Genomic DNA, 15,098 nt, shown 5'->3' with positions numbered 1-15,098 from the left:
GGGTTTTAAAGTGCTAGTAACTAGTCCGTTAGGACAAGAGGTTCGGGTCAAAAGAATTTATAGGGACTATCCTTTGGTGATCCAATGACATGTTTTTCTGTCAGATTTGATTGAAATGCCTTTCAGAGATTATGATATCATCTTGGGCATGGATTGGTTAGCCAGGCATCACGCCATGATTGACTGTAGACTGAAGACAGTCACTTTTGGTCTCCCTTTGTATGGTGATGTGGTAATACATGGGGAGAGGCATTTACTGCCATCAAATATTATTTCGGTTGCACTTGCCAGAGAATGATTAGAAAGGGGTGTGAAGCATACTTGGCATATGTGATAGACACCCAAGTGGGAAGTCTAGCCCTGAGGGACATCCCTATAGTATGTCACTTTTTGGATGTGTTTCCTGATGAATTGCCAGGATTACCTCCAGAAAGAGAGGTGCAGTTTGAGATTGATATTATGCCTGGTGTGGACCCAATCTCCATAACGCCATATAGAATGGCACCTGCAGAATTGAAAGAGTTGAAAGTGCAGTTGCAAGAATTACTTGACAAGGGCTTTATCCGTCCTAGTGTGTCACCTTGGGGAGCGCTAGTGTTGTTTGTAAAGAAGAAAGATGGCACTCTCCGCTTGTATATTGATTATCGACAGTTGAATAAGGTGACAATAAAGAATCGATATCCATTGCACCGCATTGATGACTTGTTTGATTAGTTCAGGGGTACAGCTGTATTCTCCAAAATTGACCTGAGATCAGGTTATTATCAGCTGAAAGTACAAGAGCAGAGTATTGCTAAAACTACCTTCAGAACCCGCTATGGCCATTATGAGTTCTTGGTCATGCCATTTGGGTTGACTAATGCTCCGGCTGCTTTTATGGATCTGATGAACACTATCTTCAAACCATACCTCAATCAGTTTGTTGTGGTATTCATAGATGATATATTGGTCTATTCGAGGAGAACAGAAGAGCATGATAGACATTTGCAGATTGTACTACAGACTTTGAGGGAGAAACAACTATATGCCAAATTATCGAAATATGAATTTTAGCTGAAACAAATATCTTTCTTAGGGCATGTAGTATCAGAAGAGGGCATCAAGGTAGATCCAAGTAAGATTGAAGCTGTGCTTAATTGGAAGCCACCAAGAAATGTCACAGAGATTCACAGTTTTCTAGGTTTAGCTGGATACTACCGTAGGTTTATGAAGGGATTCTCCATGTTGGCATCTCCATTGACCAAGCTGCTTAGAAAAGATGTGAAATTTCAGTGGACGGATAAATGCCAATAGAGTTTTAATAAATTGAAGAAATGTTTGACTGAAGCTCCAGTCCTTACTTTACCTAGTCTGAGTAAAGAATACACAGTTTATAGTGATACTTCTCACAATGGGTTAGGCTGTGTATTGATGCAAGATCGAAATGTCATTGCCTATGCATCACGCCAGCTGAAACCGCATGAGAGGAATTATCCAACACATGATTTGGAGCTTGCAACTATTGTGTTTGCTCTTAAGATCTAGAGACACTATTTGTATGGGGAAAAGTGTTACATCTACACAGATCATAAGAGTTTGAAGTATTTGGGCACTCAGAAGGAGTTGAATTCGAGACAGAGGAGATGGTTAGAGTTGATAAAAGACTATGATTGTCTGATAGACTATCAGCCAGGGAAAGCTAAGGTTGTGGCTGACGCCTTAAGTCGCAAGACTATGGCAAGTCTACGTGTTACTCCTTTGTCTATGGTACATGAATTGAGATCATTACATGCCAGCTTAGAGATTAATGATGAGGGGCAGACAGCAGTTGCCTGGCATGTATAGCCAGTGTTGATTGATCAGATCAGAATGGCTGCTCAGAATGATGAAAGATATCAGAAGCTATTGGAAGAAGTCCGGCAGAGCAAGAAACCGGAATTCTCAATCAGAGATGATGATCTGCTGCTACACCAGGGCAGAATGTGTGTTCCTAATGATGTTAATTTGAGGCATATTATTTTGAAGGAAGCACATGAGTCTCCTTTTGCCATGCACCCTGGTGGCACAAAAATGTATAGAGGGCTAAAGGAGCATTACTGGTGGATGGGTATGAAAAGAGATGTGGCAGAGTTTGTTTCCAAATGCCAAACTTGTCAGCAAGTAAAGGCATCAAGTACCCGCTGGGTTGTTACATCCACTACCAGTACCAGAATGGAAATGGGAGAGAATAACGATGGATTTTGTGATGGGACTTCCGAGGACACAAAAGAGTCATGATGCATTATGGGTCATTATTGACAGACTAACCAAGTCTGCTCATTTTTTGCCAGTTCGAATGGACTACAATTTAGAAAGATTAGCCAGGTTGTACGTTGATGAGATTGTGAGACTACATGGAGTGCCAGTATCCATTGTATCAGACAGAGATCCTAGGTTCACTTCTAGATTCTGGGGTAGTCTTCAGAGAGCCCTAGGAACTAGATTGAACTTCAGTACTGCATTCCACCCACGCATGCATGGCCACCCGAGAGGGTAATTCAGATCTTGGAGGATATGTTACGGGCTTGTGTGATTGAATTTGAGGGCAGTTGGGATACACACTTGCCTTTAATTGAGTTTGCCTACAACAATAGCTATCAATCAACCATTGGGATGCCTCCATATGAAGCATTATATGGCAAAAAATGTAGAACCCCATTGTGTTGGGATGACGTGGGTGAAAGAAAGATGATTGGACCTGAAATTGTTCAGCAAACTGAGGAAAAGATCAGGGTGATCAGAGATCGACTTAAGACTGCATCAGACCATCAGAAGTCCTACATTGATCTGAAGAGAAGGGATATTGAGTATGCAGTGGGTGAGAAAGTATTCCTCAAGGTTTCCCCTTGGAAGAGAATTATGAGATTCAGCAGAAAGGAGAAACTGAGTCCTCGTTTCATTGGGCCATATGAGGTTCTAGAAAGATTGGGTCCTTTGGCTTATCGTTTGGCACTACCTCCAGAGTTGGAGAAGATACATAATGTCTTCCATGTGTCTATGTTGAGGAGGTATCAATCAGACCCATCTCATGTACTACCAGTAGATGAAATTGAAGTGAATCCAGACCTCACATATGAAGAAGAACCCATAGAGATTCTGGCTTATGAGGTGAAGCAGCTACGGAACAAGCAAATACCGTTAGTGAAAGTGCTGTGGAACCATCATTTGGGCCAGGAGGCTACTTAGGAACGAGAGGAGGACATGAGGAGACAGCACCCACAGCTGTTGAGAGATTAATACCAGGTAAAATTTTGAGGTGAAATTTATTTAAGGGGGGAGAATTGTAACACCCCCGTTTGCATAGCCAGTTATATTTCACTGTTCCGGTGATCGGTGTCGGTCCGGACAATTAAGGGGATTAGAACCACACTTAAGACAATTAGATAAGCCATAAACACAAATAATTAGTAATTGTCAATTAGTTAAGTATAAATAAGAAAAATAGAACATAAGAAGTTAAACGAGCCAAGAGTCACAACGATGGGTGACCTTCTCGGGAACGACTGCGAAGTCGATTTAAACTCAAATTTCGAACCGTAAAATGTGACGCCACGGTCCTTAGGACCCTTACGAACATAGTGGAAAAGAGAAAATTATGAAAAAGAACTGTTAAGCCAGTCAAATAATTAGGTCAGAGAGCCGGAAGAAATATTAAATTATTTGCAAACCTGGTTGAACCGGCGAGGGGCAATTTGGTCAATTGACCTTGAGAACTGACTCCTGACCTAACTATCAAATAAAATCATAGAAAAGAAAACTTTGGAATCGGGAATTAAATTAAAGAAGCATGAAAAAATAAAAGAAAAAGAAAAGAAAATGAAATATGAATTATTACATCATCCAAATGACATCATACATGATGTCAAAAATACAATTTATTTAATTAAAGTTGACTAAGTCAAAATTTAAGATAATTAGATGTAAAAACAAATAAAAAAAATTGTTGGGTTGTCTTCTTCATTTGGCCGAAACACCCTCTCTCTCTCTCTTCCCTCTCTCTTATTTCATTCTCCACCATTGATAAGCCTCACAAAGCTTTTGAACTCACCAATTAAACCCTAATTTCCCTAAATTATCAACTTAAACCTCATCCTTGCATCTTGAAGAGTATAGAGGAGCAAGAAAAAGAAAGAAAATTAGAGAAAAGGGGAGTTAGAAGTTACTACACAAAGGTTAGTGATTTAAGTTACAAAATGAGTTTATTACTTGTGTTTATGACCTAATTAACTTAGAAATAAACTTAAAATGAAAAGAAAATTCTTGTTGAAGGATCATGAGTAAATTTCAGCCAGCATGTGTGTGGGGGTGTATTGCATGGTTTGTTGGATTTGAATGAGTATATGAACCTTAATTAGTTGAATGACTATGGTTAAAGGCATGGAATTGGTTAAATGCAAGAATTAGTGTGAATTAGGGTTTTGGACATTAGGGTTTAGAGACAAAATTTTGAGAAACTTGTAAATGATGTCTTTGACCTAGTTTAAGGAGAGAAATAGTCAATTGTGACCTAATGAGGTGTGTTAGGAGTGTTTGAATCAAAAGCAAATTCGGATTGAATGTGGTCATGCTATTGGCAGCATGACCAAGTTACCTTTGAAGAACCAAATATGAAAATTTACAAGTCCAATTGGTATGAGACCAATTGGGAATGAAAATAGACACTAAATGACACAATTTTCATTCAGGAAGCATGCCCAAAAAGTGACCAAAACCTAGTGAACAAATTGACCAAACTCGAAAAATCTCAGTCTGCCCTGTACAAAATGACCAAATGAAGTCATAACTTGAGCTAGGCAGGTCAAAATGTCCTGAAATTTTATCAGTGGACAGTTTAGACATAGACCTAAAACTTTCATGAAGAACAAAAACCCAAATTATGCCATTAACTAAGTCATTTGGCCATCCAAAATTGGTGACCTAAAACTGCCAGAACCAAAAAATTGCCCAGAAAACTGGGTTGAGTCTAATCCGGCAGCCATGGTTCAAATGGCTATAACTTGAGCTACAAAACTCCAATTGGAGTTATTCAAAAAGGAGAATAAAATTAAAACAATAGGGAACATTTTCTATGAAGAAATTTTTGCCAAATTCCAATAGTAAGATGATCAATAGAACAGTGCAACCTTAGACACCAAAACTGAAAATTATCAAATTTGCTTAAAAGACTTAGAATTTGAATAAACAAACAAAACCAACAAATTTAGTGACTAAAATGTGGTATGTGGGTGAAGTTGGAATTCCCATACCTATTAAGCCTTAGAAAGTCAACAATTTGACTTGAATAGTGTAGTGAATAGTAATCCCAAAACACAAAATTTCAAGAACGTCGAGTTTAGCACGTTAGAGCTAAGTAAAAGTGAAATTAAAATTATTTTTGGATTTATGCTAAGTTATGGTACTGAAACACTGTAAAATTATGTGTTTCAGTTGAAAAGAATACCGGGAAAGAACCCGAGGAACCGAGTCAAGGCCAAGAGGCGACTCGCTTGAGGTTTGTGCACAACATCACTATGCTTTAAAATTCATTGATAAAGTGAATGAAATATGTATTTTATTTTTGCTTTGAATTGTTGAAAGTTTATTTGTGACATTATTTATGATGTTTTGATTTAAATTGTGAAAGTTATTGTATATATTTGAAATAGAAATGTTTAGCAAATTGTTAAGATAAGTTTTGAAACCACAGTGTCATGACCATATATTTGAACACATCACTAGCATGACTAGTGGGGGTAATTAGCTTCGAATTTTGATTCCTTCTCTGGAGAAGTGTTGAGGTGTGCCAGTAGAAGAGGATTTGAATGGATATCCATATATTTGAGCTAGCTAGCCTTGTGATGTGACTTCTTCTTAGCCTCTGGCTATCGAGATTATATTTGTTTCGAATGGCATGATCTAACTGTGGGTTTTATGAAACGTGTTTGATACTTCGAAATGAAATTGTTTGGAATAAAATGTCATAATTCATGTTTTGTGTTGAACTCACATGCTCAGTTCAATTTTTGAATAAATGTGATTTAAATTCTGCATAAAGATTATTTTAGTATGTTGTGCACCACTGAGTCCTAGTACTCAGCGATAGCTGTTATTGCTGTCGCAGATTTAGAGACTAGAGGAGCAGCAGAGTGAGCTGCTGAGGATTATCGAACGACTCATCCTGAAGTTATATCGGGTATATTTTATACCCTGATTGTAGAAATTTATTTTGATATATATAATGTACATAAATGTATGGACATGTAATTGGTCTTGAGCAGTCTGTACAAAGTTTGTATTAAGTTGTAATAAAATTTAGTTTGAATTTCCTAATGTAGATTTTAGTATGTTGTATATATAGATTGTTTGTCTTTAATGAAATAATGAATGGAAATGTTTTATTTTAATTTGAGTGAAATTGATAGATATTATTTTAATGATTATTGAATTTTTGGAAATTGAGAAATGTTGACTATTGAATTTTGAGAATTGAGAAATTGGTTGAGATTGATTATGAAATTGAAGTAGTGGTTGAGAAAAATTATTGGAAGTGCTTTTTACAGGTATTTGAAGAACTGTTTTCTCAAAATACAGACGAAACTCTGCCAAAATTTTTATAAAATTTGTGGAAAAATAAAATAGACCAAAATTTAAATAGTTTTCAACTTTAATTAAATGTTTTAATACCTATTAGAAAATGCTCACCACTTATCAAAAGTAAGAAAATTGTTTTAAAATCCCTTGTAGGGTACTTAATGAGTTATCGGTAGGTGAAGTTCGGTAGTTCATTAGGTATTCTACGGGATCATGTTATGCCTTACAGAGGGGTAAGGTGTGACACCAGGAACAAGTCTAGAACCTACAGGGGCAGGTTTTTGAATTGAGAGACCAAGTCTCAAAACTCATGAAACTAATGAAGGAGATATCCCAAAATAAACCTGCATCAGAACCAAATTTGCCACTACCTCCCCCACTGTCTACAACGGTTGATTCCCATCAAGCTTCAACCTCTTTCACTTTTCAACCTCCTATCCCTGATCCTACGATCATTGTCAATCCGACCTTCACAAATAATGACTTACATTTCCCTTATCATTCGACTGTCTCAAATGCCGAGTTACACACTTCCATACCGACCCCTCCTTTTCACCCTACAACTTATTTCCCAATTAGGGGAATGCCCTATGCAATAGGAGAAAGTAGAGCAAAGGAAAATTAGAAGTTTACTGCTCTAGAAGAAAGATTAAGGGCAATAGAGGGTCTGAACATGTATGGTTTAGTAGATGTGTCGTCACTGAGATTAGTACTAGATGTGGTGGTACCACCCAAATTCAAAGTTTCAAACTTCGACAAATATACTGGGAATTCAAACCCCCGTATTCACTTGGCCACTTACATCTCCAAGAAGTCAGCCCTTACAAAAGATGGCAGGCTTCTAGTCCACTTCTTCTATGAGAGTCTCTCCGAGGCAGCCCTGCGATGGTACATTCAACTAGATAGGAGCAAACTGCGCTCCTAGAAAGATTTGGTCAATGCTTTCATAAAACAGTACAAGTTCAATTATGACGTTGCCCCCACAAGGAGAGACTTCCAAAATCTGGTGCAAAGAGAAAGGGAAAGCTTCAAAGAGTATGCCCAGAGGTGGAGAGAGAAGGCAACGGAGGTATATCCTCCTGTTACTAATAATAAACTCTGCTCTCTGTTCATTGAGACATTGAAGGCTCTATACTTCAATATGATGATCGAAACACCTCCAACAGCTTTTCAAACAACATTCAAGCTAGCGAAAGAATTAAAGCTAACCTCAGGTTAGGGAGACTATAGGAGTTGACTGAGAACTCTGCAAAGAAGACCGCCAGTTATGGAAAGAAGAAAAAAGGTGATGTGCACTCCATCACCCGACAAACCCAACCTCCATTCTCTCAGAATAATTTTCGGCCGTACCAAGGCCCGACAGTAGCAAACATTCCACCCCCTTTCCCAAATTATCCTCACCCTCGCCCACAATATCCACCACAAGCAGCTTACAATCCCAGACCGCCTGCCCAACCGAATTAATCAAGACCACCTCCTCCCCAAACTAACCCGAGACCATAAAGGAACCCTGATCCACCTCTCCCCCTTCCACTCAGTAAAATATACCGGTACTTACTCGGTATAAATCAAATAGTGCCTATCCCCCTTGATCTGATTTAGCCACCATATCCCAAGCGGTATGATGCCAATGCCCGATGTGAATATCATGGCGGGGCACTCGGGCACTTAATTGACAACTGCGAAGCTCTCAGGGGAAGAGTGCAGGCCCTGAATAGAAACGTTTGGTTAAAAATTGAGGGAAATGGCTCTCCTCCCAATGTCACTTCAAACCCATTGCCTAATCATGGTACAGGCAGTGGCGTGAATATGATAGAGCCACAAGATGAAAATTCAATTTTGGAAGTAGATCGGCTGATTCCTCATTTCAAAAAGATTTTTGCTATGGCAATAAAAGAGGGATATCTATGCCCTCAGACGTCCAGGTCGGAAAGTGGTATAGGATGCCCCTACCACAGAGGAGCGGCTAACCATGAGCTATAAAACTGTGAAGAGTTCATGTAATGGCCCAGCCCACTAGTGATATTGTCCACTCTGGGCCAAAGCCCTCACGGTTTTAAAACGTGTCGCTAGGGGTTACAAACTGCCAACTTATAAACCTAGCATCTCTCCCGTATTTTGTCTATGTGGGATTTGCCTAGGGTGTTACAATCCACCCCCCTTATGGGACTCAGCGTCCTCGCTGAGGTTCGCCCCACCATCGCCCAAGGTTGCACGCAGAGCGGCTCTGATACCACTAATGTAATGGCCCGACCCACTAGTGATATTGTCCGCTTTAGGCCGAAGCCCTTACGATTTTAAAATGTGTTGCTAGGGGTTATGAACTGCCAACTTATAAACCTAGCATCTCTCCCATGTTTTGTCGATGTGGGATTTGCCTAGGGTGTTACAGTTCAAGCAGGAAGTCTGAAGGATGTTGTCACTCAAAACTTTGAGATGTCAGCGGAGAACAAGGTTGGAGGGCGAAGTGAACACAGCTAGGTTTGGCCAGATTGCCTCCACCCCCAATCCTAGATTAACCTTTTCTGCTCCCAGCATACCAACACCACCACCTCCAATAACAATCATCCGAACCCCGCCTCAACTCCCAGTCATAAACACCCATGTAGTGCCTTGGAACTATAACCTTCAAGTCTTTACTCAGGAGGTATCCAACAGCACCTTAGCCCCTACCCTCAATTATACACGTACTCAACCTATAACCCCTTCTAAACCATGTTTCGCTCCTCACGAGCACTTTAAAATGACTTATTCCAGACCCTCCAATGATGCTACTCCCCAATCAAACCCAAAACCTATCACGACCACTGACTCCTTCCCACTAGATCAAGAGGTAGAATTTATAACTCGGAGTGAGAGGTGTTACGAAAATGATAAGAGGGAAAAGAAGAAGGGAAAAGTAAAAATAGGAGAGCCACAAGAGAACATGGAGGATGGGGCTTTGAGAGTTGAGAAAGGGGAACCTGCTGAACCAAAGGAAGAGGAAGAATTGTTGCTATAAATAATGAAGCAGAGTGAGTATGACATCAATGAGCAATTGAGAAAGACGCCTGCTCGGATTTCATTACTGTCACTAATTCTGGACTCGAAAGTGCATCACTAAGCCTTACAGAAGATTCTGGATCATGCCTTTGTGAACCTCGATGTCACACCAGGGCAATTTGAGAAAATAGTGGGACAAATTCAGGCATCCAGTTTTGTTACTTTCTCGGAAGACGAGATAGATCCGGCTGGCTTAAAGCACACCAAAGCTCTACATATGATAGTCAAATGCAAAGGATGCATAGTTGCCAAGGTTCTGATTGACAATGGATCAGCTCTTAATGTCTTGCCTAATGCCACCTTGGCAAGACTACCCGTTAACCCTTCAGCCATCCGCTAGAGTGCTATGGTGGTAAGAGCCTTTGATGGTACCGAGAGAGAAGTGCTTGGGGACATCGATTTGCCATTGCAAATTGGGGCATGCACCTTCAACATCACTTTCCATGTGATGGATATCGAGCCTGCATACACCATGCTATTGGGGAGACCTTGGATCCACTAGGCAAACGCTGTGCCTTCGACCCTGCACCAGAGAATTAAATACATCATGGGTGGCAAAATCATCACAATAAGGGGGGAGGAAGCCATGCTAGTCACCAAGCCGCAATCAGTTCCTTATGTGGAAACAGCTGAAAAGTCCTTGGAAAGTTCTTTCCAAACACTAGAGTTATAAGAAACTACCTAGAGGGATGAAGGGGCTGCCGCTATGGTTGTGAAGGTGATGCTTAAGAGTGGATACGAGAAGGGCAAGGGATTGGGCGTCACGTTACAGGGAATTGTTAAATGCATACCAGCTATTCAGAAGATCGGTCGCTTCAGCCTGGGATATGAGGAAAAGGCTCTCATGTATGAGAGGTTCTGGATGAGGAACACGCTCTGGGATCAAAGGTTTGACCAAAGAGTCGGGAAAATAAAAGTTGTCCCGAAAATCACAGATGTTTTCACCAAACCGATCATTGAGAATCCAGAGGAAGGTGAAAAATCTCCTAAAGAACCATTCGTCGATGTCATACAACTAGACTCCCTATCTGAAGCACTGATCTCACCGATTGCTGAGGGGCAAGAACTGGATAATTAGGCAACAGAAGACATTCCTGTGCTCAATCTCGAGTAAAGTACATTTTGTTATCAGCACTTGATCATTTTGTCCATGGTGACAAGTGTAGTGCTGTAAATGGACCCCTTTTTATGATAAATGAATTAATGAATTAATAGCACGTTTTGCATCCAATTCTCTTTTCCTTAAAATCCATTCTTTTAATATACTCCACTTTCATTTCTTCAAGACCATTGACCGAATCACACCTAATAATTCAATTGACTCAGAAGTTCCTTATGTTAATTTTAAAACTCCCATAACTGCCATTACTTTAAGTGATTCTGAAGAAGAACCTGTAGAAGAACGGGGTGAAAAAGACGAACCTTCCCTGGTGCCTTATGGGGATAAAACGCATACCATAAATTTAGGGACTGAAGAAATAAAGAAGGAACTCAAAGTCGTAAATAATGGGGAATTTGAGAGTATGGTCAGCTTGCTCAAGGAATTCATCGATATATTCTCATGGAGCTATGATGATATGCCTGGATTGGATCCTCAAATAGTAACTCACAAGATCCCTCTAATTCTTGGGACGATTCCAGTAAAACAGAAGTTAAGAAGAATGAACCCCGACACACTGCTTAAAGTTAGGGATGAAACCAAAAGGCAGTATGATGCTGGATTCCTGGAAGCGGTCAAATAGCCTCAATGGATAGCCAACATTGTCCCGGTAATGAAAAAGGACAGAAGAGTCAGGGTGTGTGTTGATTATAGGGATCTCAACAAGGCGAGCTTGAAGGATGATTTTCCTCTCCCTCATATAGATGTGTTAATAGACAATGCTGTCGGACTGGGGAGATGTTCGTGTATAAACGGAGCATCAGGGTATAACCAAATCCCCATGGATGACGAGGACAAAGACAAAATTGCTTTTATTACCCAGTGGGGGATATTCTGCTATCGGGTCATGCCATTTAGATTAAAGAACGCTGGAGCTACCTATCAATGCGCCATGCTCACATTATTCCACGACATGATGCACAGGGAAGTGGAGGTGTATGTGGATGATATGATCATCAAGTCCAGAGAGGGAGAAAGTCATGTACAAGTGTTGAAAAAGGTATTCGAAAGACTCAAGAGTATCAACTAAAATTAAACCTAGCTAAATGTGTGTTTGGGGCCAGGTCGGGTAAGCTATTGGGATTCATAGTAAGTGAAAAGGGAATAGAAGTAGATCCAGACAATGTTCGAGCCATTCAAGAAATGCCATCCCCAAAGACAAAAAGGGAGGTGCGTAGTTTTCTGGAAAAGCTGAACTACATCTCAAGATTCATTTCCAACCTCACTGCTAAAGCTGAGCCCATCTTTAAGCTACTCAGGAAGAATAACACCGCTCGATGGGATCAAGTTTGTCAAGAGGCTTTTGAAAAGATTAAGCAATACCTATCAAATCTGCTAATATTGGTTCCTCCAGTGGTGGGAAGGCCATTGATTCTGTACATGGCAGTTCAGCTGAATTCAATGGGTTGTGTTCTGGGGCAGCACGATGACACGGGGCAAAAAAAAAAAAGAGCCATTTACTATTTAAGTAAGAAATTCAACGATTGCGAGTCGAGGTACTCTTCCCTGGAGAAAACTTGCTGCGTATTGGCCTGGACGGCAAATCGACTCAAACACTACATGTTGAATCATAAAATGTGGCTCATCTCCTGAATGGATCCCATTAAGTATGTATTTGAAAGCCCGTTCGTGCCAAGAAGGATAGCGAAATGACAAGTCATACTCTCTCAATATGACATCATCTATATGACCAAGAAGGCAGTAAAAGGAAGTGTGATTGTTGATCTCCTGCCAGAAAACCCAATCCAAGATTATGAAGCCTTGGATTTCGAATTCCCCAATGAGCATGTCAATGAGGTCAGTAGGAAGGACAAAGAATCGACTGATGCATGGGAAATGTATTTCGACGGAGCAGTCAATTTGTCTGATAATGGGATTGGAGCTGTATTGGTATCCCCTGACAGAAAGCACTTCCCGATAGCTATCAAGCTGAGGTTCGATTGCACCAACAATGTTGCAGAATATGAAGCCTGTGTAATGGGTTTATAAGCTACCATCGAAATGAAGGTCAGAAAGTTGGAGGTGTACGGAGATTCGACCTTTATCATTTACCAGGTCAAAGGGGAATGGCAGATTAAAGATTCGAAACTGATCCCATACCAAAAGTACCTCCTGGAATTAATTAAGAAATTTAAAGAGGTTTCCTTCTCTCACCTCAATCGCGACAAGAACCAATTTGCCGATGCCTTAGCCACTCTAGCTGTCATGGCTCAGATGGAAGAGGGACAGAAAACACAGGTGTTGCAAATCAAAACAAGGAGTGAGCCGGCTTATTGCTTCATGGTCGAAGAAGAAACCAATGGTAAACCCTGGTATCATGATATCCAGGTCTACATCAAGACCAAAGAATACCCTACAGGGGCAAGCAGAAACGAAAGGAGAATGATTAAGAGATTAGCACTGGGATACTTCCCCAGCAGTGAAATTTTGTACAAGAGGAGCTCCAATGGTGAATTATTGAGATGCGTGGATGCAAAAGAAGCAAGGAGGATCATTTTTGAGACTCATGAGGCAAATTGTGCTACTCATACCAATGGGCATATGATGGCCAAGTAAATCATGAGACGAGGATACTTCTGGACTATTTTTGGAAAAAGACTGCATCAAGTACTTTCGAAAGTATCATAAATGTCAAATCTATGCTGATCCAATAAACATCCCCCCTTATCAGGTATTTAATCTTGTCTCGCCTTGGCCTTTCACAATGTGGGGCATCGATGTAATTGGTCCCATTAATCCCAAGGCATCCAATGGGCACAGGTTCATCTTGGTGGCCATCGACTACTTTTCCAAATGGGTTGAGGCGACATCATATGCTCATATCACGTAGAATACGTTCCTTAAATTTCTCAAAGAATAATGTCATCTGTCGACACGGCCTCCCCAGCGAAATTGTCACTGACAATGCTAAGAATTTGAATGGTCCAAAGGTTTGGAGTTTATGTGACCGGTACAAAATTCGGCATCTCAATTCTTCACCATACCGTCCCCAAATGAACGGAGTAGTGGAGGCCGCTAATAAGAACCTCAAGAGAATAATCAAGAAGATGACCATCACTTATAGAGATTGGCATGATATGCTTTCCTTCACCCTTCATGCTTATCGGACCTCCGTGAGAACATCGACTGGGGCAACTCCATACTCATTGGTTTACGGAATGGAGGCCATTTTACCTATAGAAGTGGAAATTCCTTCCCTGAGAATTCTGAAAGAATCAGGAATCGATGAGTCAGAATGGATTCAATCAAGGTTGAACCAACTGAATTTACTGGACGAGAAAAGACTAGCAGCAGCGTGTCATGGGCAATTGTACCAAAGAAGAATGGCTAGGGCATTTAACAAAGGCATTCACCAGCGCGAATTTCAATTGGGAGATCTGGTTTTGAAAAAGATCCTCCCTAATCAAAATGATTCCCAGGGCAAATGGTCGCTAACTTATGAGGGACCCTACGTGGTTAAGAAGGCATTTTCTGGTAGTGCACTGATCTTGACTCATATGGACGGCGAAAAATTCTCGAGACCCATGAATGCAAATGCTATTAAAAGGTATTATGCCAAAAAAAAAAACGTAGGAGTGAAAACCTGAAAGGACGCTCTTAGAAAAATGTGCGAAAGAGGGCGAAAACTCATAAGGGCGCTTTCTGTAAAATGAGTGAAGGGTGAAAACCTGAAAAGGCATCCTGAAAAAGCAAGCGAAAATGATAAAAAAAAAAAAAAGTCTAGAGGTGAAAACCCAAAAAGGCGCCCCTAGAACCAGAAAACGGAGAAATAAGGAAGGGAGCACAGGACCAGGAAAGGAAATAAATCACCACGGCATGAACGTTCGTCGAAAGATTACTTGAAATAATGGCAATAAAGTGAGTTCAAAGTTAGCTACAAGGAATTTGTGAGATTTATCCTTGTACCCTTTTCCTTTGAAACTGTACCTTTATTCTCAAACCATAATAAAGTCATTCATTCACTCTAATTTATCTTTCTTATATACCTTTATTTATGTGCTATTAATTCATTAAAACTTTATCATAAGATCAGGATTTCAATATTGATAACCTCATATACTTTGCTATGAGATTTGCAGGAAATGAATGATGGCCACCAAAAAAAAATATGTAGGAGTGAAAACCCGAAAGGACACTCCTAGCAAAATGTGAGAAAGTGAAAACCCGTAATGGCACTTTTGCAAATAAGAAAGGAATGAAAACCAGAAAGGGCGTCCTGAGGAGTGAGTAAGAGAAGGAAATTGTAGGCCAAGTCTTGAGTCTCGTCCTCCATTAATCATTTATCTTCAGAACCTTGTTAAGTGCACTT

At 40.3% G+C, this 15,098-nt stretch overlaps 2 protein-coding genes across 2 annotated transcripts in view; both read left to right on the top strand.

The window, feature by feature from the left end:
- The window catches only part of LOC131175262 (uncharacterized), a 39,707-nt gene extending 30,118 nt beyond the window's left edge, over positions 1–9,589 (top strand). The window contains exons 3-4 of the mRNA XM_058138972.1: positions 8,981–9,042; positions 9,233–9,589. Of these exons, the coding sequence (XP_057994955.1) occupies positions 8,981–9,042; positions 9,233–9,589 (419 nt within the window). The remainder of the gene's footprint in view (positions 1–8,980; positions 9,043–9,232) is intronic.
- A 2,886-nt stretch (positions 9,590–12,475) lies between these two features.
- Positions 12,476–14,879, top strand: LOC131175261 (uncharacterized). Its single transcript, XM_058138971.1, has 3 exons — positions 12,476–12,679; positions 12,797–13,238; positions 14,869–14,879. The coding sequence occupies exons 1-3, from the start codon at positions 12,476–12,478 to the stop codon at positions 14,877–14,879; spliced, it is 657 nt and encodes a 218-aa protein (XP_057994954.1).
- The last annotated feature ends 219 nt before the right edge of the window (positions 14,880–15,098 follow it).

The sequence above is a fragment of the Hevea brasiliensis genome, chromosome 17, assembly GCF_030052815.1.
Source record: "Hevea brasiliensis isolate MT/VB/25A 57/8 chromosome 17, ASM3005281v1, whole genome shotgun sequence".
Taxonomy (NCBI): Eukaryota; Viridiplantae; Streptophyta; class Magnoliopsida; order Malpighiales; family Euphorbiaceae; genus Hevea; species Hevea brasiliensis.
The sequence above is the reverse complement of the archived record's forward strand: the minus strand, read 5'-3'. Positions and strand labels throughout refer to the sequence as shown.